General features: G+C 40.7%; 2 protein-coding genes across 2 annotated transcripts in view; one reads left to right on the top strand and one right to left on the bottom strand.

The window, feature by feature from the left end:
• Positions 1-3,352, top strand: part of LOC131685483 (myotubularin-related protein 13) — a 65,396-nt gene extending 62,044 nt beyond the window's left edge. The window contains exon 8 of the mRNA XM_058969219.1: positions 2,238-3,352. Within this exon, the coding sequence (XP_058825202.1) occupies positions 2,238-2,330 (93 nt within the window). The 3' untranslated portion in view covers positions 2,331-3,352. The remainder of the gene's footprint in view (positions 1-2,237) is intronic.
• Positions 3,353-14,560: 11,208 nt separating this feature from the next.
• On the bottom strand, positions 14,561-16,402 carry LOC131685493 (dehydrodolichyl diphosphate synthase complex subunit DHDDS). The gene is made up of 2 exons (XM_058969241.1): positions 16,244-16,402; positions 14,561-16,189 (listed from the first exon to the last, which is right to left on the bottom strand). Exons 1-2 carry the CDS (start codon positions 16,253-16,255, stop codon positions 15,254-15,256), a joined length of 948 nt encoding a protein of 315 aa, XP_058825224.1. The 5' UTR covers positions 16,256-16,402; the 3' UTR covers positions 14,561-15,253.
• Positions 16,403-26,956: the final 10,554 nt, after the last annotated feature.

Genomic DNA, 26,956 nt, shown 5'->3' with positions numbered 1-26,956 from the left:
TTCCTGACTGGGGTGTGAACAAAAATTGAACAGGACGTTCCGTCTGGTGGCCGTACGAGTTGCGATTGCGTACAGAATAATATCTTCGGAGGGAGTATGCATTATCGCCGAGATGATCCCCATCTGCATCACCCTGGCGGAGGATATCAAGTGCTACAATCAATGAAACACCAGAAACGTGAGGATGATGAGAATCGATTCGATGGTGACGTGGCAGCAAGAATGAGACAATACGGAAAAAGATAGGGCTCCACCCAAACCTGTCGACGTGGGTCAATAGAAAGCACGGAGAGATGACCTTCTACCTGAAACAGCTTCGGTCGGGTCACGGCTGCTTCAAGAAGTATCTTCAGCGGTTCGGGTACGCAACGTCACCATTGTGCCCGGAGGGTGAGAATGTCGAGGAGACACCAGAGCATGTGGTCTTCAAATGTCCGATATTTGATGCGACGTGCTGCGAGCTACTTAAAACGGGAGGACCGCACATCACCCCGGATAATGGAGGCTACAGTCGTGATGTAGATCACGACCTCTTACAGCGGAAACGGCGTGATGAACATCGAGCAACGGTTTTGGGAGAGCAATCACCGCCAGGGAACTCTCCGCAGGAATAAGCTAGATAAACCGCCGAAGATTAGTCGAATAGACTACTACAGAGTCGTAGAAACGCCAGCTAACCGGACGCCACGCTCCATCCGGGATCGTTAGACCGACCACGGCATCCCCACCAGTTAATTCGATAGAAATATAGCGAAAACCAGAATAGAATTGGTATTGGAAGAACTTCTTTCGCCAGGGAAGTCTCCGTCAGCGTAAGCACCGCTGGGGACTAGCCCAAGTAGACCGCGACGAGACACCACCAGTCGCGGGTCATCGGGGCACCACTGAACCGGACGCTCTACTTCATCGGATTCGCCGAATAGACCTCGGCACCTCGCTGAATGGCTCGGTTTCGGGAGCACTCTCTCTGTCGGAATAGGTCAGGCCCATCGTTGGGGACTAGACCGAGTAGTTCGCGAACAAGTCGGGGAGCTAAATGGCACATAAAGGAAGTAGTGCCAAATGGCACAAGAAGACAACTAAACGGCTTCAAGGAGTTGCGGTGCTAAATGGCACCGGACAAGGAGCCAAAGGGCTCAAGAAGTTGCGGTATTGAAACCAAAGAAGAATCGGTATCGGGAGAACTTCTTTAGGGAACTCTCCATCAGCGTACAGTCAGATTCACCGCCGGAAGCTAGACTGAGTAGACCGCGACGAAACACCACCAGTCGCGCATAGGCTCTAGCAAACCGTACGCCCTACTCCACCAGAATCACCGAACTGACCTCGGCATCTGGCTGGTTGGCTCGCTTTCGAACTTCTCTCACCGGGGCGCTCTTCGTCAGAGTAGGCCAGATCCATCCTCGGGGACTAGACCGAATAGTTCGTGAACAAGTCAGAAGCTCAACGGGGAAGTAGTACTAACTGGCACAAGAAAATCGAAGGGCTCAGTAAATTAGACAGTCTGAAGCTTGCCGCCCAGATTGTCCTCGTAGGGGAAGAGCACTAATTCTAGACCCACAGCTAACTTTCCTACTACCATACACAAATTGCCACGGTGTGTGGATGGTCCAAAACTGGTGGTGTGTCGAGGATGGGTGCTGTAACCCTACAGAAAGAACTAACTACTAAGTAGTTGGAGATTTGCTATAATAAGAAACATTTATGTTAAAATACGTCTGTACGTTAATGACCGAAGATTTAAAAATAAAATTAAAATTTAAACTAAATTTATTTTCCGCTAAGCAGGGCAAAAAATAATTTTCCGTTCCTTTATTCGTAGAACAACGATCCGTTGTAATACCTAATAAGGCTCGTATTTGTCATAAATACTTTTATATAGTACCGAAAATACCGGTATTTATCTTTATTCAGTACCGGTGTTTCGGAACCAATTATGGGTTGGTATTCTCGGGATTTTCAGTACCGATATTACCAGTACCACAACCCTAGTTTCGAGCCAGGCTGGAATTCTGCTATAACTTGTGCCCGTTCAGTCCACGAGACCGTTTAGTAGCTCGGTGAGGTTCAGTTGAAGGTCAATGATTGGTTATCGATCCCGAAACAGATGGACTCGATCTATACAACTGCATTATTTCCATTTGCAATTCAAACATATCTCTTCTCTAGTGCTACGGGTAGTACGTAAAAAGGGCGATACAACGAATTATCATCATATCGTTTTTTTCCTCTTTCAGCTAAAAACTAGCCGTAGAACGTACAACTTCTACGCCGTCGACGCTTCCAGCGCTCAAGAATGGATCGAGAAGATACAAGCTTGCCTGCAGTAAACGAAACACGAACTGCTCCTGAAAACTTTGAATTTCCCAACGGATTTCGATCGACACATACTCATTGATAGTACATGTATAGAGTAGCCACATATACATACATACATACTTAGCCACATTCGAGATAACAATGCACTTTCAATTTTCGAAATAGGTATGCGCGCGCGAGACTAGCTAGATGAACCAGTGAAAGTGTGTACGCTTCATATCAGTGCACGTGAAGAGATGGATTTAAGTTAGGATAATTGAATGACTACTCACTCACTATGATTCGAGCTGTTCGAATTTAGCAAAAAGAGTTCGGGATGCGATTAGCAAAAAAAAGATGGAAATCAAACGTGAGAAAATGCAAGTATTTATCTGTGTACGTGTCACTATTGTTACGCAACTGTTCTTTTCATTTATAACAGTAAAATAATGTTACACATTTACGTGATAGTTTTAAGGGCGACGAAAGATGTGTCATAAAAGGGACATTCTCGAATAGGTCAAACAGTTTAATGGCAAAACCCCTTCCCCTCTCTCAGTGGAAAGATTTATACCAAATGATTTTGTTTCGTACTTCTGCATTTTCTTTTATATTATACTGTTGCGTTGTGCATTTATTTCCGTTCCAGGTGAGGTTACATTCTTTTAGAAAGAACTCGTCATTCTTCACTACCAATTCAATTGCTTACAAATATTTTTTTACGTTCGATTTTCATCAGTGCTTCTACCTTCATTGTATTATATGTGAACTTTTGATCGTTTTACTCTCTACTTGTTTTAAGTGTTGAAACCGTTTCATGTTCTATTAGAGGATAGGGTTAAGAGAAAGAGCTCAACTATAATTATATAAATATGGGGCATGCACTCAAAGAACGGGGCGCACTCTCAGCTTCCAAGAATATCAATTAAATAAAGGTCTAATCATCAGTGTTTCGGAACTTCGACCGAACGTTTAATGCAACTTGTTTTGATTTCCTTTTGTTCGACTTCCAACCAACAATCCGCCATGTGATAAACCGCTTTATATTTTACAACTTTTTGTGTAGTTTTTTTTTGCTAGTGGATTTCCGGAGATTCGAAGCAGCTTGACTGATTCTGATGTCGAAATGTATAGGACAGTACGATCTCATACTGTGCACGGCCTGTTTTCTCATCCAATCTATCAATAAAGCTAATAGAAAAATCGCGTTCTCCAGCGAAGCAAAGGGACCATTCCTACATCTGTCTTCCCACCACGGGACAATACAGGGCATATTTATTGTTTCACTCCGATATTAATCGTTTTATCCCTAACGAGGTGACGACAAACTCGCTTTCAAATTTTCCTATTGTTTTTGTCCAAACAAGTTTAGTGCACTAGTCCAGCAATATTAGTTTCCAAGATTGTATCAGTTGTAGGTCAAACACTCCATTGTTAAATAAAGTACACAGTTCAGAGAAGACTGATTCAAAACAATCATTTGTTTCTTCATCTCAGAATTGAACGCAGATTAGTTCTTACGTATCATTTCATCATATCAGTTTTCCGCCTTCAATTTTAGTCTTCCTGTCACTATTGTTGATATCTCGTTCAGTTGCTTCGATTGATATTTAGTAATGTAAGAAAGGTAAACAAAATCATATGCTCGTCTAGCATGGAATATAATACAACAAAAATACAGTGAAAGTACAGAACGTAGGAAAACATACAAATTGCGATATTATCAGTGGATATTGTCTCAGCATCCTGTACAAATTTTAAACAACTAGTTTATAGTAGGTACCCATTGCGAGAAAAGCATGGTCATTTGTGAAAAAAACATAAGTGTCTATAGGTAATACAATACTAATATAAAATTATTATTATGTATCAAATTTATGAAAATATACTATGAAATAAAAAAAATTTCATCGAAAGATTGTTTTATCCGAAAACATTTTGAAACATTACCAAAAATATATCACATACCTGTGATCAAATGACAGAATGTACGTGTTAAGGATTAAAAGCCGTTTCTTTAACTATAGCATCATCACTGGGCACTACTGATTGCGTGAGACAAGAAAGTGGCATTCTACGTGGAAGTGGAACTTGTCATCGTTGGTATGGACGCTCGAGTAAGTCGGATACTGTATACCGTGATGAATGACCAACGATGAGTGGAATGGTAGTCCCCACAAAGACATCATTTATAATTCTGTCGTTCACCTACTGTCGACGGCGTAATCATGGCATAGCATCGCCCAAACAACTCATAGAAGTCATGTAAGTTAAGTAGTAAAATGTTCAGCTACTCTTGTCCGTTTACTATAACCGGGTCGTTCTTAGGTGGTGAGGTATTGACGTAAACGACAACAAATAAACATCACCGAACTTTTTTCTCGATCCAATCCAAATGAATATGGAGCGTTATACGGCCCAACGGAAGCAATTTCATCAGCTGAGTATTTAAGTTGAACTTTCTTTGGTCCCACAAAATTCATAGAAATTTGTCATCGAAATGAAACAAGCCGAGAGAATGACGATCACTAAGTACGGAAAGTGGAGATCAATAGATAAGAGACATTCATACGGTGACTCTTAGACCGATTGACCGTGCAGTGCAAAGCTATACAGTATAGGGCAAAGCTTTCTAATCCACTTTCAAGGTTTCTTCTCCGTTATTCGTTCTCCGCCTCTTCGAGATTTTGGCATCGCTTTTCTTCTTTTGTGTGGGCGCGTAAATGATCATTATTTGGCCAGCATAGCGGCAGTGTTTCTTTACTTGTGAGCCACCTGGATATCGTTACCGCTAATGTGTCACATTTCTTCTACCATCTAACATTGGGCAATAGGCCCGTGCGAAAATGACTTGCCCTGACAATGATTCACCTCAAGATGATATGGATGTAGAAATAAAATCGACTCCCCGACTGAAAGTATACCCACCCTCTTCAACCGGGCCCTTGGTGGTGTTTTTATATCTTTTGCAATTTTTCCAACTCATCCTGATAAGCTTCGTGTGGTTTAAAGCAGACACATGAGTTAGCTAGCTACGGGCCTTTTACGAAGAAGTACAGAGTATATGTACCAGCTAAATAGGTTGAAGTAAATGGGGTCGTTTCCAATTTGAGCCTGAATTGTGCGGATCTGCTGAGAAACGGGCTTGGCTGTTTTATAGACCCCATGCTTCACACAGTAAAGATACTGAACTGAAAACGATTGCATTCAGGATTAGTCGTGTCTCTACTGTGGACAAGGTCCACATGATATCCCGATATGCCCTGTGTACAAACAGCGCGAGGAGAAATGGATGCGTCCCCTTCAGCGACGCTTCAAGCGATCTTTTGCAGAAAGGCTAAAAAGAACCACGCCACCAACCACTACTAATAACTACAGAAACTTGGCACATTTCACGGCATCCTGGCCCCTTTCAACGATTGTATCCATCGGTTCAGCGAACGAGCTCACGGATTTGGGAATCGCAAAAAGCATTATTCCAAAAATAGATTATTTTAAAATTTTAATAAATAATTTGAAATGCGATGCATGCGTATTATGCGAAACATGGATTACTTTAGAAATAGATCTCAACTTTCACGATTTCAATACTATTCGCTTGGATCGAGAAGATTCGAATGCAGTCGTGATTCGCTGGTTGGACACTTTTTAACTGGACCGCTTTTTAGTTGGTCCTCCGCTAGTTGGACCATTGTCCAACTAAAAAGCATCTGAACGTCAAAATCTCGTGATCAATCAATCTGACAATGTTTTGAGATGTGAACAGATGCATTTACACTGACACCATCTCCTTTGGTGAGTTTTTGACATTTGTCAGTCGGTCCAACTAGCGAATCAAATTCGTTAGTTGGACAAGGCTGTGGCCCAACCAGCGAATCACGACTGTACTTTCAGGGATAAAAAAATGTTATTCTACCAATCAGATCGAGCGCCCCTTTACGTTGCTTATTTTTTACGGTAATTTTAAAAGATACGTACAGAAACCCTCAAACTTTGAAGACTTTTTCAGAGGCCTGGACCTAGTCTTGTGAACCAAAAGACTCAGCTCAACACATTGGGTAAATGTTTGTTATCGAGAAGGAATCATCAAAAGACACCGCTGCATAGTGGTCGGAAAACCCAAAAACGTAAACTTAATTCACTAGAGGCCAAACCATTGAATAGGTATCTTTGGATGAATTGTTCGTAAAAATATTCCACACAGCCTGATAAAAACAAAAATAACGCATTGCTTATTACGATCAAACTAAAAAAAATAACTTTTTATTCTGACGAGGTTCTGGAGACGACAATATGAACCTCCCATCCCAAGTTAGGACTGACGGTGACGAAATCGAGAAGGTCGACGAATTCGTGTATTTGGGATCACTGATAAACGCCGCCAATGATAAAGGGCGAACACGAAATTATTGCGACACCGAAAATGTCATGCCAATTTTCTTATAAAGTTTAAAATCAAACCAAAATTTTAGGGTAGTTTTATACATATATTTACTTCAAAAATCAAAAGAAAAGTTAATCGATGGAGCCTTGAGTGTAAAATTGAACACATTTTCGCTTGATGCCCTCCATCAAAGTCTTTACAGTGTCATCCGGTAGCAGTTTCTCAGTTTTTTTCCATTTTCTTAACATGTCCTTCTCGTCTTTGACTGTCTTCTTGCTCTTCCGAAGTTCCCGATTCATCATTGCCCAGTACTGCTCCACCGGGCGCAGCTCCGGACAGTTTGTCGGATTCATGTCCTTTGGAACAAAATGGACCGAATTGGCCACATACCACTCCAGGACACTTTTAGAATAGTGGCATGATGCAAAATCTGGCCAAAATAGCGGAGCTTCGTCGTGCTGCTGCAAGAACGGCAAAATGCGCTTCTCGAGGCACTCAGATTTGTAGATCTCGCCATTTACTGCGCCCTTTGTCACGAAAGGCTCACTCCTCAGTCCGCAAGAGCAGATGGCCTGCCAAATGAGATATTTGGAGGCGAACTTCGACATTTTCTTCTTCTTAAATTTGTCGTCCACATAAAACTTGCTCTTGCCAGTGAAAAACTCCAACCCCGGAATTTGCTTAAAATCGGCTTTTATATACGATTCGTCGTCTATCACACAGCAGCCATATTTTGTCAGCATCTTCTCGTAAAGCTTCCGTGCCCGAGTTTTAGCCGTCGATTGTTGCCGCTCATCGCGGTTTGGGAAGTTCTGTACCTTGTATGTATGTAGTCCAGCTCTCTTCTTTGCATTCTGGACGTAGCTCTGCGACATGCCGATCTTTTTAGCCAAATCACGGCTTGAGACGTTGGAATTTGCTTTAATCATCCGCTTCACCTTTCCCTCCGCCTTTTTGTTCTCCGGTCCCGGTTTTCTTCCAGCTCCTCAGCCGTGGTCCAACGTCAACCGCTCCTGGAACCGCTTCAACACTCTGGAGACGGTTGAATGGTGAATGTTCAACATTTTTCCCAACAGCCGGTGCGACAGGTCGGGAAATTCCAGGTGTTTGGAAAGAATTTGTTCTCTCGACTCGCGTTGGTTCACCTCCATTTTCGTTGAATCTAAAAACACGACTTCGAGTTTGACAGCATGTAAACAATACACATCAATAAGAAAGTGTGCAAAATTTGGTTGATTTTTACCCAATGTAAAAAAGTTATGCCCTGTTGAATGTGTCGCAATAATTTCGTGTTCGCCCTTTACCAGGAGAAAAATTCAGAGACAGATCTTGGCGGGAAATCGTGCCTACCTTGGACTCCTAAGGGCGCTCCGGTCGAACAAAATTCGCCGTCGCACGAAGTTCGTTATCTACAAGTCACTGATTATACCGGTGGTTAGGCCGCGAGACCTGGACTATGCCCGTGGAGGGCCAACGCGCCCTTGGTCTTTTCGAACGAAAGGTTTTGCGTACCATCTATGGTGGCGTGCAGGTGGAAGACGGAACGTAGCGCAAGCGAATGAACCATGAGTTGCATCAGCTGCTGGAAGAACCATCCATCGCGCATACCGCAAAAATAAAACGTTTGCGGTGGGCTGAACACGTCGTAAGAATGTCGGACGACGACCCAGTGAAGATGGTTCTTGAGAGCAACCCTACAGGAACAAGAAGACGGCACGCACAGCGAGCACGGTGGATCGACCAGATAGAGACAACAAGGCTCTAGCCTGAACGGTAAGGTAAGTATGCTGACGAGGGTGTCTTCGACAAAGTTTTAGAAATGCTTGTAATGAAGAATTTTGTTGAACTACTTGAACTTGTAGGACCTAAAGTTATCGATTTATAAATCGTTTTCTATGGTAACACGTGCAAACCATGCTACAAACAAATGAGGAGGCATTAAAACCACATAATATTGTTGACGACTGTAAGTAAAAATACTCATTCGTTTTAAAGTTATTGAAGATTTTAACATTTTTTACCATTAATTACAAAATTTTACGAAAAAACCGAAAAAAAATTTGTTGTTGATTTTTATATGGAAAAAGTAAAAAAAAAACATCACAAAGTGAGCTTACCCTCTTCATAGGATTCTAGAGTGCCACGCATCAAATCTTCTTACCTTTATTATGCATAGTCTGGACATCGTCCATTTTGGTTTGCACCTTTCTCTTATATACGCAGTTGAGCTTGGTGCAAAAAATTTAAAATTCTTCAAAAACTTTTTTTTCTTTTTTATTAACGAGAGTGAGTTAATTTTTCCTTTTTTATGTTTTTAACGACATTCAATTAGCAAGAGACTGGAAAGTGAAGTATATTTTTAAATATTAAGAGCCATAGTACTGAAGGAAGAGCAAGGAGTTGAAAAAAGAAGAAGTTTAGAAAAGCGTAGAAGGGTCATATGAGCAAGCTTGAACTTTACCGGCGACGTAACCCTCCCAGTCAAAAAGGGCAAGTTGCTGGCGAACGGGGGGCTATTTGCCAACTCGGATGCGCTAATTGCCCTTCAATTTGCCAGCAAATTGCTGGCAATTAGGGGGCTATTTCAAATGCAACATTTGGGCGATTTGCCGCCGTCATTTTTTTGGCGCCCAACCCGCCCTTAAATCGCCCCCAAATCGCCCAGGGAACGCGCCATTTAATCGCCCTTAATTGCCTAATATGAAAATTACAAATATTACTTATTTTTGGATTCATTATCCACTCACATATACTTACCAGTATACTAGGTAATCACCACCAACTTATAGGAAGAATCAAATTGCACACTAAAACTTATCGCAATCTGACGTTCATTAAGACTTTATGTCAGAGATCTTGTTCTACTATACTTACACACTATTCCACAGTTTCCCACATTGTTTGTCTAAATGAAGTGCACTAGATAAACAAAGTATAAGGGAGAACACACCAATTCGAAATAGATTTTTCATTAGGGCTTAAATCGCAAATGTAAACAAACTGCGTTTTCGCTATTACGACATTATGCAACAAAAATACTACAAGATTGAGGTGAAAATTAGTTAAAATGGTTTTTAGTTCGATGTATAATTAAAGAAAACAAAACGGCGAAACATGCATTTTCTTCGAGATTTCGACTTAGGCCCTTCTTCTCATATGGAATATAAAGGCCAAACTTACATTTTTAGACAGAAGCGGGTGTACAGTTATTATTCACAAATAAAAGAATAAACGGCGATTCTGTTATATAAATGATAAGCAATATCTACTATAATCATGTCTACTCGATAGTTGTTGCACATAAACATTCGAATATTTCGATATTTTCATGAAATTTGAAGAAAAGATTCACGCGCCCTTTCTTTTACATTGGCTTTCTATGCGCCCATTTGCTGAGCCCTATTAAAAAGTATACTGTCAAGCTCGCCCATTTACCCAGCCCTACCCAGCAAGACAGAGTCAGTTTAGCCCATTTACCGCGCCCTTCTGAAAATTATGTACACGGTTTAGCCCTTCCGCAAATGGTGGTTGCTGAAGGGCTAAATCACGACTGGGATGCAAATTGGGCGTAAGCATTTTTTTAGTTTCTACCCACTAAAAGCACATAGGAATTAAATTCTTTGTTATATTGTCATAAGGTTTAACGAAAAATGCTTCCGGAAAAACACGGTCATAAAGTAATTTATGCCTACAATAAAAACTACATTTAGAAAACCTTCGCCGAATATTGAAACTGATTTTTCTCCATTTGAGTACATTGCGACTTAGGCCCTAATGAAAGATCTGTGTCGAATTGTTCAAAAAACAATTTCAAGCTTAAGCCAAACATGAACCGCCATGTTTGAAAAACGTGAAAAACAACCAAGTCTATTTCAGCCGCCAGAAAATTTGTCTAAGTATTGAAATTGCCTTTAAATCGCATTCGCAAATTGCATTTGTTCCGAGGGGCAATAGGGATCTTTAGGGGTGTGCGGGTTAAGGCATATTCTGATGCAGATTAGTACCGTGAGTTAATATCTCAGTCCTTTTTCAATTTTTTGGCCCGAAACTATTGAAAAAAACATTTTTTAGTTTGTTTCCTTTTAGGACAATAACACATCCAAACCCATGCGACTTGCACGACCCTATAGCCTTATCAGATCTACCATAGTTTGCAGATGAAACTTGGGATGGCAGGTTGCTAGCGGATTGACAAAGTACCAGATCATGCTGGGTGGGGTGCTGTCCCGGTTAACAATGAGGCGAACGAGATATTTGCAGATACGTCATTTAGTAGGACAACTGTCAGTTTGCTGGTTGAGTTTAATTTGGTTTTTTTAAATTTAGAAGTCATAAAAGAATAATTAAGGTTTAAGAATGATATGAGTGTACTCGTAAGGACACCCGCTACCAATACATATGAAAAACTGGCACAATTTTTCCAAATTAAAGATCCCTATTAGCACAGGCAAGTTGAGTCAAACGTCAAACTTTTTAAATCGCCTGACCATGTTCGTCCGCATTTTTTTGACAGGGCTTTGTCTGCTACCGCAGGAGTCAGGATCTTTTGGCATTGGAAATACTTACTTATACTTATATTCCACTTTCCAGTCCCTTGCTAATTGAATGTCGTTGAAAACTTCTTCAATAACACTTAAACGAATGGGTATTTTTACAAGAGATGTGTGCATCGCCGCCGATTTCAGGTATAAATTTTAGATGCAGTCTTCAACAATATTATGTGGTTTTAATAACTCACAATTTAACTGGAACATCGTTTGCACGAAAAGTCACAGTGAAAAAAGTTATATAAAAAAACTAAATTTAAAGTTCATGCCTTAGAAAAAGCTTTATAAATCGATAACCTTAAGTCCTACAAGTTCAAGTTGTTCAACTAAATTCTTCCTTGCGAGCATTTCAAAAACTTTGTCGAAGACACCAACTTTCTACCTCGTCAGTATAACAAGTTAATTTTCCTAGTTCAATCATAGTAAGCCATGTCTCAATTTAATTTTTAGCAGATTGTGGGGAATATTCATACGAACAATTACTTCACAGACACCGTGTGAATATTCGCTGGTTTGGCCTCTAGTGAATTAAGTTCACGTTTTTTGCATTTCCGACCACTGCACAGTGGTCTCAAAGATCAAAAAAGGGGTTTTTTAGATTACGTCAAAACTGTTGACTTTAGCATTGTAGTTTCTTGGAATAGAACTCCCCTTCTTTCTGTCTTATTAGATTGTTGATTAATCTCCCTAATAGTGAGTTGCAAAATTTATTTTCTTTAATAATTCAGATAGACAAAGATTTACTTCAGCAAAATAGTAGAAAAACTCATTACAAACATTTTACCTGAAGACTTTAATTCTCTATCGTTGAAGATTTATGATATAGGGGGCATTATTTGTGAAAGGCCCATTAAAGCGATTTTTTCCTCATAAGTTTTCTTCTATATTTTTGACATTATATAAATGTTCTAGAACATTGTTTGGACTGTTAAACTGCATTAATTTGTCGACGACAGAAATTTGCTATCGCTAGTATGTGTGGAGATATTCACGTTTTTTGGTTGAAAACAGCTCTTTTTGCAATGCCGATAACTTATAAACGGGTAAAAACGGGCAAACCACTTGATAAACAAATTAAAGCGCAAGAAAAGCACAACAAATGCTGGAAAATCATACCTGCCCAAGACGGCCCTCTATGGAAATACTCGAGTTGAAGTTTGTCTCATTCCGTCATCAAATACGTTTCTCTATATTAGTATTAGTGAACGTCGAAGGGCTAAAGTCGCAATAATTAGCCTTTCTTACTTTTTGAGTAAATTGAAAGTTACAGCTGTTCAAAAACTCAATGCATACGTCTGATACTAGAAACTGACAATTCCATTGCGCCTATTTCATAACAATGGCGCTCGTACAAAGTCCTTATATAGGAATACTTTTCCTTACTTGCTGTTCGACCCTCGCGATATATCTGACCTGCTCAGGTCTACTGCAAATATCGTCACATGTTGAAACATACAGACTCAATTCGGCTCGGCAATTTCCCAACAGCTGGGTGTTCAGCAACTGATATTGTCTATCTCGAGATAATCTAGCATTTCGTCGAGTTCTTGCTATATGGGATACACACGAGTGCGATCGAACCGGAAACAAACGTCAAAACTTTTTTTCACTCGCACTGATGCGAACTAGATGGGCGCGTAACTCAATGCACGGGTCGGTGGCGCATGGCTGAAAAGTCGCAATGTGGATTTAAGAAAAGATTCGTAATATCTCAGTAAAGTGAGATTAGCTTACTGATATTCGGTGAAATATTTTCCGAGTCTCAGCACTCAAACGTCACTTTTACTGAGATATCAGCAAAAATAATGTTTGCTGAATCTCAGCTGTTGAGATTTCGGCAAAAGATGGAAAAAAGCTGAAATTCGACAGAAAAAATTAAGTGTGTAGACCGATCCGGAGGTATCGACCATAAAAATTTACATCTGTTTATAACTACCTTCCCCGGGCTTTTTATCCTTCTTGGTGCTCGTTCCTATTTATCTGCTAGCTGGTGCTGAGAACTTCTCGGCGGCGGTATTTCACCCTTCACCGATGTCCATTTTCGCGATCCATTTCGCTGCCACTCCAACGGAATAATCATCGGCGGTAAAATTTCTCTAGACAACGATATCCCGATTTTCTCCAATTTCGCGTTTTTCCTCCTTAGCTGCCGTTGCTAGCCCGCTGACCGACATCTGCTGTCTATTCACTACTGTTGCTAATATTGAAGCTTGTCGAAACGTGAACCGGTCCGTCCAACTTGACATACGTCCCTTTCCAGCCACCCTCGTCCTTGGCTTCTTCATTAGCTTGTTTCTAGAATGACCGAACTCAAATGACATTTTATGTGCCAAAACGGTTTGCAGTATATTTTTTTCCTGAACAGGAAGTTAATAAATTTTTAAAAGTAATTCAAAACCCTCATGGGAGGGGTTTGAACCCCCAAGCCCCCCCCCCCCCCCTTGCGTACGGGCCTGCGTCAGGCAGATAGATATTGCATGTAGAAGCACAGAGAACAGACGTCTATCTTCATCATTCAACTTGTGTAAAAATCCCTAACAGTTTCGAAGGTAGTTGGGATATCTTCACCAGGTGCGCTACTGTCGTCATGTGTTTAAGTACCTGAGTTTGACTGAATTGGCAGCGGTTATACCTCTACCCAGTCAAACTAGTCCGGAACCGGTTCGGACTTCTGAGTGGATTCAGTATGAATTCCAGCTGAAATGCATCAACCGATTGAGTCGGAGTCGGTTGTTTTCATTGAGCAAGATTCCATACTGAATCAATTCAGGATTTCGAACTGGTTCCTGAATAGATTTGACGGATGGTTGGGATAAGTTGGTTTGGCGGCGCTAGTGTTTATCGTACATTAATTCAAATGTTTACACACGTTTTATTAATATATTTGTTCGATCATGAATGTCTGTTCTCTGTGGTAGAAGGTAGTCCCCGATCTCCACGCTGGCGACCAGCTGCCAATCGTAATTACTATTTCTAACGGTTCAGGGCCAAGGAATACAATCAATGTTTCACATGGCCTCCCATGAAATATTGATTTGAAGAGTTACACGGTCGCGATATCCGACAAAATCGAGTCCACGCAAGTGCTTCCTCCGGTGGAAGAGTTCACTCTGCAAATTTGAGAAGACTCTATCTATAGAGCATGTTTGTGTGCTATTGGTTGGAGATTATCTGCCCGTCAGATGGCGCTTCGAAACAAATTGTGTTTTCCTAATACTTCATTGAAAGTCGCAGCAACGCGCGATGGGGATTAGCTAGCATATAATACAAAGATTTTTATTCCAATAAGTGGTAGGTTTATTGAACTGTGCTGATACACATTTCGTCAACGTCTTTCTATCACAAAGCCTTGGCAGCACAATCCCTTAGAGGAATTCTGATTTAACAGACTTCGCAACCGATTCTTAGTTTGCAGAACGTTACGTGGCTAGAGCTACGATCCCACTGAGACTCTTTCCCGATAGGGGCTCGATTATTTGACAAACGGCTGGCTTAGGAGACCAGTGCTATACCCTCTAAATCGCCGCACCAGGGCAGGGTCTGCTAAAATTTTAATTTCGCTCAAAGCGCCAAATAGAAGTCGTGTTCGATCGGACCACATGCATTTGACAAATCCGCTTGTCGTCAAATTTCATTAAATTCTGATGAGTTGCTCCTGAGTCTAGAGTCCAGATATATGTCGAATTGGTGCATTATGTAGCAAATGACTAAAATCCGAAGTTATCTCGGCCACTGTCTGCTGATGACTTTATTTATTATGACTTACTAAAGTTTAACAATGTTGAATCAAATACACATTTACGATGCGTTCTTGTATGCACACATTCGTCCGTAAACAATAAATGGACCTATTTAATAGATACTTATGAATGTGTAATTTACTAATTAATCTTGACCAGGCAAACTGTCTACAAATATAGCCCACAGGTTTACATTATAATAAATTATAATTAAGCAAAAGCCTAGTGGATAAACCTTTCGTCTGGCAAAGGAGGCTAAACGAACCATAATTGACTTGTTCATGCTATTGCAAAGCTTTCCCTCGTGTACTTCTTTCCATCTCCGTCCGATACAACCGATCCAATCCCAACAAAAACTCCTTCACTCGAGATTGTTTTTGACAATCGTCGTTGCCACCGCCGTGCTGCTCAATTCGCTCTAACAGCACCTTTCTTATCGTATCCGCCTGCCAGTGACACCGCTGGTAGTAGAATACCGCCCCGAACAGATGCCAGATGCTAAAATCTGGCCACAGCGTCTTGGTGAAGTAGATAACCGTGGAACTAGATTGCCACAGCAGGAAATCGCTAAGCCGAACTTCGCCAGAGGTTCGTACCAGCAGATCCGGTTCGGAGCAGTCTTTACTGTACATGCAACTGCCGAGCAATTTCGCATCGATATCGTCTTCCAGCAATTTCCCTTCCCTGACACCTTCCGCAACGATTCGGATGGAATTGGCCATCTCATCTCGCGAAGTGTAAGCGAATGCCACGTTCAGGAAGGCCTTATCGTTTTTCTCGGTCGACAGAACTGCATCGTTGGCGGCCTGCTGGATATCAACTGGTAGAAGCTTCAAATTCCCAAGCACTCGTATGCGGATCCCGCGTTGCTGCAGTTTGTCCCGCTCTTGGGCCAGCCTGTTGAACTTTTCTCTAGCTAAACTCATCAAAGTATCTACCTCTTCCTGGCTGCGCTTGAAATTCTCTATACTGAATGCATAAACTGTGATCTCTCGGATGCCAATATCGAGACACCACTGCAGCGTTTCAGAAAGTTTGTTGAATCCCTTCGAGTGACCTTCTGCTTTGGCAATGTTTTCCTTCCGTGCAAAACGACGGTTTCCGTCCATGATGAACGCGACATGCTGTGGGATGGGTCCGGCTTGCAGAATCTTGATGATAGCGCGGTGGTACCAGGGTAGAGTACTCTCACGCACCCAGTCGGAGGTGTCGGATTGATTCTGTAACGGGAATGTATGCTTTTATTGCGTGAAATCAATACTAAATGAATTTACCTTCTGTGACATCCCGTAAAATTTCACTAGTTCAGTTAGATGCACAGTTTTAAATTAAAGATTACCCGTGGATACAACGAGAATTTGTAAAATTGATTCAGCTGAGCTGGATCTTGTCGATTTGGAAGCTAATCGCTCATCGCTCACTCACATGACAGCGATTTGTTTTTCATATCAAGGGTGAACGCCCGAGAAAAAAGATAACGATACAATGTCGATAAAGTAGAATGTTCAACTCGAATTTAAACCAAAATGTAGAGAAAAAAGGTGAGAACATTTGACACTTTTGAGTGTACTAGTTTTATACTTGCAAAATTCAGCATGGCGTTATGGGCCCTTGAAGTAAACATAAACATACGAACGAGCATCTTGACTCTTTAGTGCACAATCAAAAGTGAGAAAAGACCGAGCTTCACCTCGGATCTACCGATGGGACACTTTTTACCCGATTAAAAATAATTATGACCGAACCGAAACAAAACTTATGACAACAGAAAGGCCCACACCCACAGCGTCATTTGTTTGTTTTTTTTTCAAATCTTTTTGTTTTTTCGGCTTCGTCGAAGAGAAATGACAACTACACTCACGCATAGAAAAAAAATATGCCCACCTGTATCCGTGTTGGACTTAACCGCATGTCATCGACAAACCGACGTGACACTTAGAAAATATGAGCGACTTAAGGCCGATTTCTTCAACCTCGCTTAACGCTTAAGCCAGGTTTAAACGTACTGGTGAACCTGGTTTAAAGGTTAAGCGAGGGTGAAAAAATCGGCCCTTAGTGGATTCAAGACTAGGGGCAGATCACTTGTGATGCATTTTGAAAAATTAGCGAAATTAAATGCATTTCTTTCCATCAAAATAGAAATTCAAAATGTATTTTGCGTTGCGTGCAATGTATTTTGCGTTGCGTGTAAGACGTCAAAACCCTACAAAAAACTAGCCCTATATTCTACACAACGTCGAACAAAGTGGATCAGCGTAGGACGATTATTAAACAAACTTTTGTGCAAGGGAGTGCAAAGTTGATGAAAAAATGGAAATTAAATGCATTTTTTCTAATTTGATGTAAATTTGTTATACATTCCTAGAGCGATCTGCCCCTAGATCCAAGGTAATATTCAAAACCCCGAAATCAAAATAGATACTAAGGTATTTCAACTATGACATATAGTCTTCTTCGATACGAATTCAAAAGACAAATTGGCTGTACATTTGCATATTTCAAGTACAAATGCGCTTAAAATATTTCCTACTATTAATTGACAGTACATTTGTCACGAACTTTTATAATGGCGGCACTTAATGTAGCCTGATTCGGTCTTCGTTCAGGATCTAGCTGTTAGTTGATAGCGACCCGTACATGTACAATATTATTGTCATTGGTGGAAATAATGACAAAAATATTGAACGGACAATTCGATCATGAATCAACCAAAGGGCCGAGGTCGCAATGATATCGACTCGAGAAAGATAGCTTTGAAAGTTCGCTTCAGAAAATTATTTTAACAGTGTTTGCATACTGTGCTTTCAAATATATTGAAACACTTTGAAACAATACTAGTTTTCGGAAGCATAACTAACATGTTTTATATAATAACGTTCTCGTTGATAAAATTGAAAAAAAAATTGTTTCGCCGAGTGTTACTATGAAATGTTGATTAGGCCATTTTCGAGTCGCCCTCTTGTTTTTACTACTCTCAATTTCGCCCTGCAGTGTCGCCAGAAAACAAAAATCAAATGTGGCTTTCGCCATGCTCGCTGGAGGGGAAACTTTGTTATTCCCACGCCCCGGGGACAAGCATTTGGTTTTTGTTTTTAGGGCGATTCTGTTTACGGACCTTGTAAACAATGATGCTGTCAATTTCCCCCGTACACACTGCTTTAGAAATGTAGAGGCGTAACCCGCCTGGCGGTTTGTTTACAGTTGAAAGTCGGATACGCCGTTTTGTTTTTTATTGATTTTGATGAAGTGTGAAATATTTATAAATGAGTGTTTATATTTTTTATGAAGTATTTTTACACCTCTTTAAGATATTAATAAAATCTCCGTTTGTGTACACTTGTTATTTAGGCCCATTTGTCGGTTCCAATTATTGGAAAAGTATGTATTTCAACATTTCAAATGGGATTGACGTAATGAAGCAGTATCGTCCTGGGACGGGAAATGTGGATTAGGGTGTTCCAAAATGACATCACATTAAAAAAGTCATCGGGCTCACTTCTTAAATGAAAGGTTAGGTTGTTCGCATCACTTTCTTCTTTGGAGTTAAATTGCTAAAACGCTTCCTACTGGTGGCGAATTTTGATTTTTTGAAAAATGGGCCGATTTTGGATAAAATTTCAAATTTATGCCTGTTGAAGTGGTCCTGAACTGTCTTTTTTATTTTTCTGGATTTTTCTGGAGATCCTAAAGGAGAAGTTTGGTTAGTTGGTTTGTACAAATTTTGCATTATAAGAGCGGCAGAGCCATTAAAACTTAGTAAAAAGTGAAATTTTTGGTGTTTTTCAGTATTTTTTCTTCATAACTGGGTATCTACAAAATTTTAAAAGTATAGAAAACACTTTATATAGTTGAGCCGAATACAGGAGCGTAATTTTGCAGAAGAAAGTGTATAGCTACGGATAATGGGGTACAGAGCCGCAGCAATCCTATTTTGCGCGAGGGGGAACAATTTCTTGCTATTGAATTTAACGTATATTTAAACTTTTTATGTTGCAATGAAAAATTAGCAAGGGACTGGAAGACAAGAAGTATTTTTTTAATATTAATATCTATAGTACTCAAGGAAGAGAAAAACGGTCCTGACTCCTGTAATAAAAGACAAAGGGTTAAGTCTTTAGGAAGCTCCAATCTTGCTCATATGTCCCTATTTCACGCTATTCCAAAGATTATTCCTTCACCGTTTCGTTCGTTACAGCACAAAATTGACTCACTCTTAGTCATTAATAAAAAGGAAAAGAAAGAGAATCATTGCTAGAAGATCCAACTCTTGATCAGCAGCTACTAAGCGATTTGGTCTTCAATATTGACGAAGCGATTGCGCAGTATCGCGACATGGACCCAATGTCGCACCCCAGGATCCCGAAACTGCAGTATTCTTTTAAGTTGACATGTGAAGTTCAGATCATGATCTGCAGCTAATAGTATTCTAGGTTGCAGTGGTGTTCGGAAGATGATTAGGATACCGACTTACACGTAGAGACGACCCGCCTCAAAATCACCGGGAAAGGCGAATAAACGTGCCGCTATTGAAAGGCTATTGGAGTACAGAGACGGCAAAAGATCGGCGAAATTATGCCGTCATCGGCTACGATCATTGCACTTACTGAGCTTCGCGTGCGGGGAGCTCACCTGCTGACAGAAAAACTCGACACACTAGAACAGCAACACAGTGTCTTATTAAAACGGCTGAGGCGATACACTTGTACGACCAAATCAAACACGAGGAGCCCGAAGCGAAGGCCTACCGGATATCGGCGAAGTCACTAACTTTTGGGTCACTATTTGGGAGATCCTCGTACAACATCGCAACCGGGCTATGGCGCAAGGAGGAATGGTCAGGTTAAGATATTGACGAGATGCCGACTTTTGGTACATGAAGCTGACCGTTGTACCAACGTTGGTTGTACATCCAACGATGGCTGCACTTTCAACAGAGCATTACGCCAACCATGCTTATTACCGGATTCAATCACCCGTGGTACTACAATTCTCCTTTCTAAGGACAGCAACACGTCCAACCCTTCCAAGTACAGACCAAGTCCGCATTAGACCAGGAGCACCTTCATCACCACATACGTATGGACCTACTGTAAGCAGAATAGCATCCTGACAGATGAACAGAAGGGATACAAGAAAAACACAATGACTGCATAGATCAAGCCATCATCGATGCAATCATTGTTGAAGAAGTTGTATGTTACCAACGGAACCTTAGTATGGCCTTAATCGATTACAAGATAGCATACGTGGTATGTTTTCCTCATCAAGGTATTGGAGATGTATAAAGCTAATCCTGTAGCCGTGAGGTTTTTGCAGCAGGCGTTGGAGAGGAAAACGACGACTCTGCAGCTCAGAAGTGGGAAACACGTGTTGCATTCTAAAACGTTCAGTAGGACACTCAATCGAAACGGGCATGGCTATCAGATAAAGTATGAAGAAAGCTCACCGGAAGAGAATACCCATACCTTCCACATGGACGATTTCAAGATCTATGATGACTCGACAAAATGACTGGGTGTAGTCATCAAACTAGTCGAAAAGATAAGTGACGACGTCGGCATGGCGTTTGGCCTAGAGAAATTCCGATCTGATCAGCTACTACCAGGGCGATTAGTCGACACTGGAGGCTGGAGATCGACGAAAGCGTGATGATTTGGGACATGGTTCTTTCCTGAATACGGGAAATAAGGAGAGCAATCAACACGTTTGCTGTCCCCGCGTTGACCTACAGTTTCGGTGTCATCAAAATGGAACCGGATTGACCTGGAATATCTTGAGAGTAAATTGAGGAAGGTGTTTAGACAAGTGGGAATACGTCATCCGCAGTCGGCGCTGGAGAGATTCACATTGCCTAGGGACAAGGAATAGTCGACATTCAGGCACTATGCTTAGCGCAGGTGCTACAACTGCGAGAATACTTTGTGGAAAGTGCGAACCGACATGGACTATATCAAGCAGCAACTACTGCGCACTTCACCTAGCGTAAGCGAACCACAACCTTAACTGCAATCTGCAGACTGCGTAGAAAGCAGTAGTGGAAGCAGAAAGCACGGTGCCCACTAGAGTGACAAGAATAAAATAACCCAATCCCCTTCGGGCCATCTCTTTCGATTCTTCGTCCTACTGGGAGTGTTTTTAATGAAGCTATGTCTGAGTCAGTTTTGCATGAGACCTAACAGCACATGATATCAGTAGTCGATTTACACGAACTTTTACTTTGTGAAATACTGGTTGGGTTTAGCAAAATAGTATATTTAAAAGAATTTGAGAACATACTATGCATCATTATTTAACTAACAAATTTTAGTTCTACACTTCACCACCAAGAGGGCGCCAACGATAACTACTTAGTGGAAAGAGAAAGCAATTAGGTGTCTTCTACAAAATTGTAGAACAAATCTTTTCCAGTAATTCTTGGTAACATGTCCATATTATATATGTCTTCTTTTAAAATTTAGTTTAGTGAGAGCGCCCCTATGCGGTGAAATATGTAACTGAAATTTTGTGGCCAAAAGCTGACTCATATCATGCACTAAAATAATTCCAAGCATACTTTTCAGTTGAACCCAACTATTATTGAGCAAAAAATAAAGTTCGTAGGAATCAACTAATGATTCACCACCTTGTGCTGTTGCAAAACTGACTCAGACAGCATTTCATTAAATGTTTAATAATTTCTTCTAAAGAATTTAAACTGATTGGCAGTATTCGACAAAGTTGTAGGTAAAAAAATATCTTTCTAATTTTCACTTGCAGTGATAAAGTGATTTATACAGTGCCACCAAGCGGTGAAAATGCAACTTAGTATGCTGATTCCATGTATATTGTCGAAAAATCCCATACAAATTTCTAACACGTTGGTCTAGTAGCTAGACTCGTCCGATTTGGATAAAAGACTCCTGATGGGACTAGGAATCGACTCAGGATGAGCCGACTGAGTTTTCAAAAATTTGAGACTGGGCAGTCTGGTGCCCACCCCCACCAGTTGGGGCAGCCGTACATCGACAAGGCTGCATCGAACCTATGGCTAAAACAAGATTAATTTACTGATAGCCATCCAGGACAGGATAATGCCGACGAGGAATTGCAGGAGGTATGTTTGCCATCAAGACGTCAAGGATATATTCCGGATGTGTTAGTTGCCGCACGAGACCACCGAACTCATTATGTCAGGTTGCTGCGTACTAGCTAACTCAGCTTACACCGAGCGTCACAATAGAGTTGCATTTTGCACCAACAATTGGCGCTGGAACTTGGTCTTTTGGAAAAGATTGTGCCGAACTACCGTTATCTGCTGCGATATATCGCCCGCTGGGTAGTAAACCGCCAACACATACATGCACAAGATCGCGTTATGTTGTGATAATTTGCTGCGGTGAAATTTCGGGTCGTTACTAATTAACGCAGTATAAACTATACAAATAGATCACTTTATTGTTTTTTATTACTCCTTAATTTCTTTCCTTATTCCTTCCATCTTTCTTTTAAACTATTTAATGTTAGCAGAGTGTAGTTGTGTGAGAAAACCGGGTAGGGTCTTCACCACACTTCAACGAACCTGTAAAAGGGTTTTCTTTCATAAATCATAAATAATACCGCAACCCAGAAACAGTTCAAATAATATGCCTTTCGCATTCTTTATTTGACCATTCTTTAGTATCGGTATGATCGACTCAAAGTACCTTCGAGTTTAGAGTTACATTACATTGTATGAGTCGCCTATGTCTTTATTCTACTCCCTAGTTCGACAGCGATGGATACTCATCACTTTACTACCTTCCCTACTCAGAGCGTCGGCATCGTCCGAACTAATGGCTAAAGCTTTCTCTCTCGCAATATTGCTCTCTTGTGGTATCCCGAGTGTACAGGTGTACAGAATAAACATAGTAATGATGAATTGATATTACATACCGAAAATTGATTTTCCAACACTTCCTCTCAATTTATCATTCCTAAACTGCTAACTAATTTGCAAAATCGAGTTTTATATAATGGTTTAGTAAACAAATCTGCAATCTGATCTTCACTTTTAATGTATTCCAGTATCATTTTCTTCTCTTTAATCAGATTTCTCATATACATATATTTAATATCGATGTGTTTGCTTCTTTGATGTTCTCTTGGCTCTCCTGCTATTCTAATACAGGGTATGTTGTCCTCGTATATAGTGAACGGGACAAATTGTATCCCAACTTCACGCAATATACCCGACATCCATACACCTTCTTTAGAAGCATAGCAAAGCGAAACCAACTCAGCCTCTGTAGACGAAAGTGTCACGAGCTGTTGCCTCTTGCTGCTCCAGGACACGATGTTTCCGTACACCGTAAAAGCATATCCCGAATTAGACCGACGTTCCTCAACGTCATTCGCGAAGTCAGCATCCGCATAACCCTTAAGTGGCACGTCGTCTTTATCTTGATGATATAGCAAACGAAAAGATATCGTCCCTTTAAGGTATCGAAGAATCCTCTTCAACCCAATCCAGTGTTCCTCACTTGGACAGCTCTGAAATTGACTCAAAATATTTACAGCAATTGTTATATCAGGTCTAGACATCAGGGATAAATACTGCAAACAACCCAGAAGTTCCTTATACGGTTCATTAGTTAAGTTTCCTGATTTCACCCATTTACAATTTGCATCCATAGGGGTGGCAACTGGTTTACAATCTGTCATTCCAAATCTGTTCAATATTTTGGCAATGTAAGTCGATTGAAATAATTCTAATGATCCCTTTTCAATATTTCGTGTACATTCCAGCCCTAAGAAAGTTTTCAACTGTCCCAAATCCTTCATTTTAAATATTTTAGAAAGATTGTTTTTAATCCAATGGACATTCTCGGTATTACATCCAAAAATAAGAATATCGTCAACGTATAATACAATGAATAACCCTTTTTCAAAACAAGCATACAGGCAAGTATCACTGTTCAGCTGTTTGAAACCCAACTTAGAAATAGTTTCAGTGAAATGATGATTCCAACTTCTACCCGCTTGTTTTAAACCATACAAACTCTTGTTTAGTTTGCAAATTCTTGTATTTTCATTCTTGGTTCGAGGTAAATTCATAAATATTTCTTCTTCCAAATTCCCATATAGGAAGGCAGTTTTTACGTCCATTTGATGAATTAACCACTTTTTCTTCACAGCAATTGCCAGCATAGTCCTAACCGTGGTCATTTTCGCAACTGGCGCAAAGGTTTCCGAATAATCTAACCCTGGCCTCTGTGAGCAACCTTTGGCAACAAGTCGAGCTTTGTACCGTGGTAAACCACCTTCATTTTTGATGCCGAACACCCACATGGAATTGATAGTTTTTCTTCCCTTAGGAAGCCCACTAACCAATGTCCACGTGTTGTTATCATCCAAAGCCATAAGCTCTTCATTCATTGCTTGTTCCCACTTGTGCCAATCGTCGCGTTGCATTAATTCATCAATTCGTTGTGGTACCTCTTCAGAATTATGAGACATAACAAAACTAGTTTCAAAATTATTCAGCCATGCTGGGGTTCTCGTGTTTCTTTGACTTCGGCGTCTCTCATCAATAGCTATATCTTCGAGGTCATTAGAAACATTCTCGGTGTCCACAAATTCATCTTCACTATCAGAAGCATTAGCTGATTCAATCTGAGGGTCTATTAATTCTTGTTCATTTTCTATTTCGCATTCTGTTAAAATTTCTTTCTCGTGAAATTCAACTTGCTTGCGTTCCTCGTCAATAAAACTTCGGAAATAGAAATTATTTTCATCGAATTTTACGTCTCGTGAAATTATTATTTTCCTTTCGTCTTCGTCCCATAGTCTATATCCATTTGGTGCGTACCCAACCATAGTAAGAACTTTACTTCGTTTGTCTAATTTCGTCCGATGTTCTTTATTAACGTGTGCATAAGCTAAACAACCAAATACTTTGAGCTTACTTACATCGGGCTTACTTCCAAACCACATTTCATACGGTGTTTTCAACACCTTCAACGCACTTGTTGGACTACGATTTAGTGTATAGCATGAAGCATATAATGCTTCCCCCCACAAACTCATTGGTGCATTACTTTCATGTAAAATGGTTCTTACTTTTTCCATTAGGCTTCGGTTCATTCTCTCGCTTACCCCATTTTGTTGAGGTGTATACGGAGCGGTAGGTATCATTTGTATTCCTCTTCCTCGACAGAAGGCCAAAAATTCTTTACCATAATACTCGCCTCCGTTATCAGACCTCAGTTTAGAAATACGAAGAGAGAAATGAGAATTAGCAATAGCCTCAAATTCTTTAAATTTTTCAAGAACTTCACTTTTTTGACTCAACAAGTAGACCATGACAAAATGTGTGAAATCATCTGTGAAAGTAACAAAATACCTGTAACCATCATGTGTCACTTCAGGCAATTTACCACAAACATCGGAATGAACTAGTTCTAATGGCCTTGATGATCGTATTCTTGGATCAATGTTAAATTTTTCTCGCGTTTGTTTCCCAAAAATGCATGAATTGCATCCAAACGGGCTCGCAATCATGGAAGATGGTACTAGATTCAACCTCTCAACCATATTGTCTCTTACCAGTCTGGATAAACTTTGCATTCCCAAGTGTCCAAAACGAGCATGCCATAATTCAGTTTCATTCAATCCTTTACCTGTTAATGCTTTACCAATATTTTGAACTAAAAACAGTTCCAAAATATAGAGACCATTTACCTTTTTACCTGTGATAATAACATGACCTGTCTCATCAAGTATTTCCACCATATCATTCCTGAAAACAACTGATTTTCCAGTAGATTCAATACGAGAAACTGATAGGAGATTTGAGCTTAATTCCGGAATGAAAAGCACGTCGTAAATATCAACCTTACGCATTTTATTGGTCCTCAAACAACAGTTTCCCTGTCTCTTACCAATGATACCGGTACCAGTTTTAGCGGTATCAATTTTTAGTTCCTGGCAGTCCCACATCTCGTTGAACGCTCTTATGTCTTTAAACATATGTTGAGTAGCGCCGGAATCCATCACCACTGGAATAAACGTTGTCGATTGAACGGGAAATTTTCGTGAGTCCATACAGAAAACTCGAGAGTCCTGCACAAAATCGTCGTTCAGCCTTTTTAATGGCACTCGTACCATGAAGCTACCATTCTGACGTGTGACTAACGCTACATCCCGATGCTTTCCATCCGCATGCATCTCTACCTGAGGCTTATCCTGCTGCTTTTTATTCCTCCACTGTCGACAAAAACGTTGTTTGTGGCCTGGCTTACCACAATGGAAGCAAACAAGTTGTTTCTTCTGTGGTTTTTGCGTTGGCTGCTTGCCGTTCCCAACCATCGCCACTTGTCGATCGAAATTTTGTCCGCTCGCACCAGAATTCTCCGCGTCCAGAAAAATGCGTCTTATCTGATCAAGCGACATCTTCTCTATGTCGTCCTTTCTCACAACCGACAACGCTCCGAGAATATGTTGATATCTCTCCGGTATGGCAACCAGTAGTGTATTTAACTGCTCAATACTGGTAACAGTTTCTCCCATACACTCAAGTTGTCGAACAATCTCTTCGTGAGAAGCAAAAAGCTCTTTGAGAGATTTAAATCTCTGCGTCTTGAGCGTGTACAATCTTGTTCGCAGCCCAAGCATGGCTACCGCACCTTGCTTCTGGTAAACTTGATCCAACCGAGTCATGATTTCTCTTGCATATTTACAATGCAGCACATGCCCCATCGGTTCATCATCTAGTGCCAGCCAAAGCTCATTAACAGCAGCGTCGTCATCTTTCAGACGTTTTGCCAGTTTCTCTTTCCTTTCAGCTTCCTGTTCGGCTGAAGCCCCTACTGCCGCTTCAAAATATTCTTCTTCCTCGGGAGTTTTCTCGAGGGCATGCAACAAACCTTCATGCTTGAAGTGTTGCTCCATCCTCTTTCGCCAAAGAGGGAAAGATTTTTCGTCTCCTTTGAATACCGGAACGATTACTCTTTTCAATCGGTTGTCCATAA

Source organism: Topomyia yanbarensis, chromosome 2 (genome assembly GCF_030247195.1).
Source record: "Topomyia yanbarensis strain Yona2022 chromosome 2, ASM3024719v1, whole genome shotgun sequence".
In the NCBI taxonomy this organism is placed as follows: Eukaryota; Metazoa; Arthropoda; class Insecta; order Diptera; family Culicidae; genus Topomyia; species Topomyia yanbarensis.
Note: the sequence above shows the minus strand (reverse complement) of the source record. Positions and strands in the feature narration are given on the sequence as shown.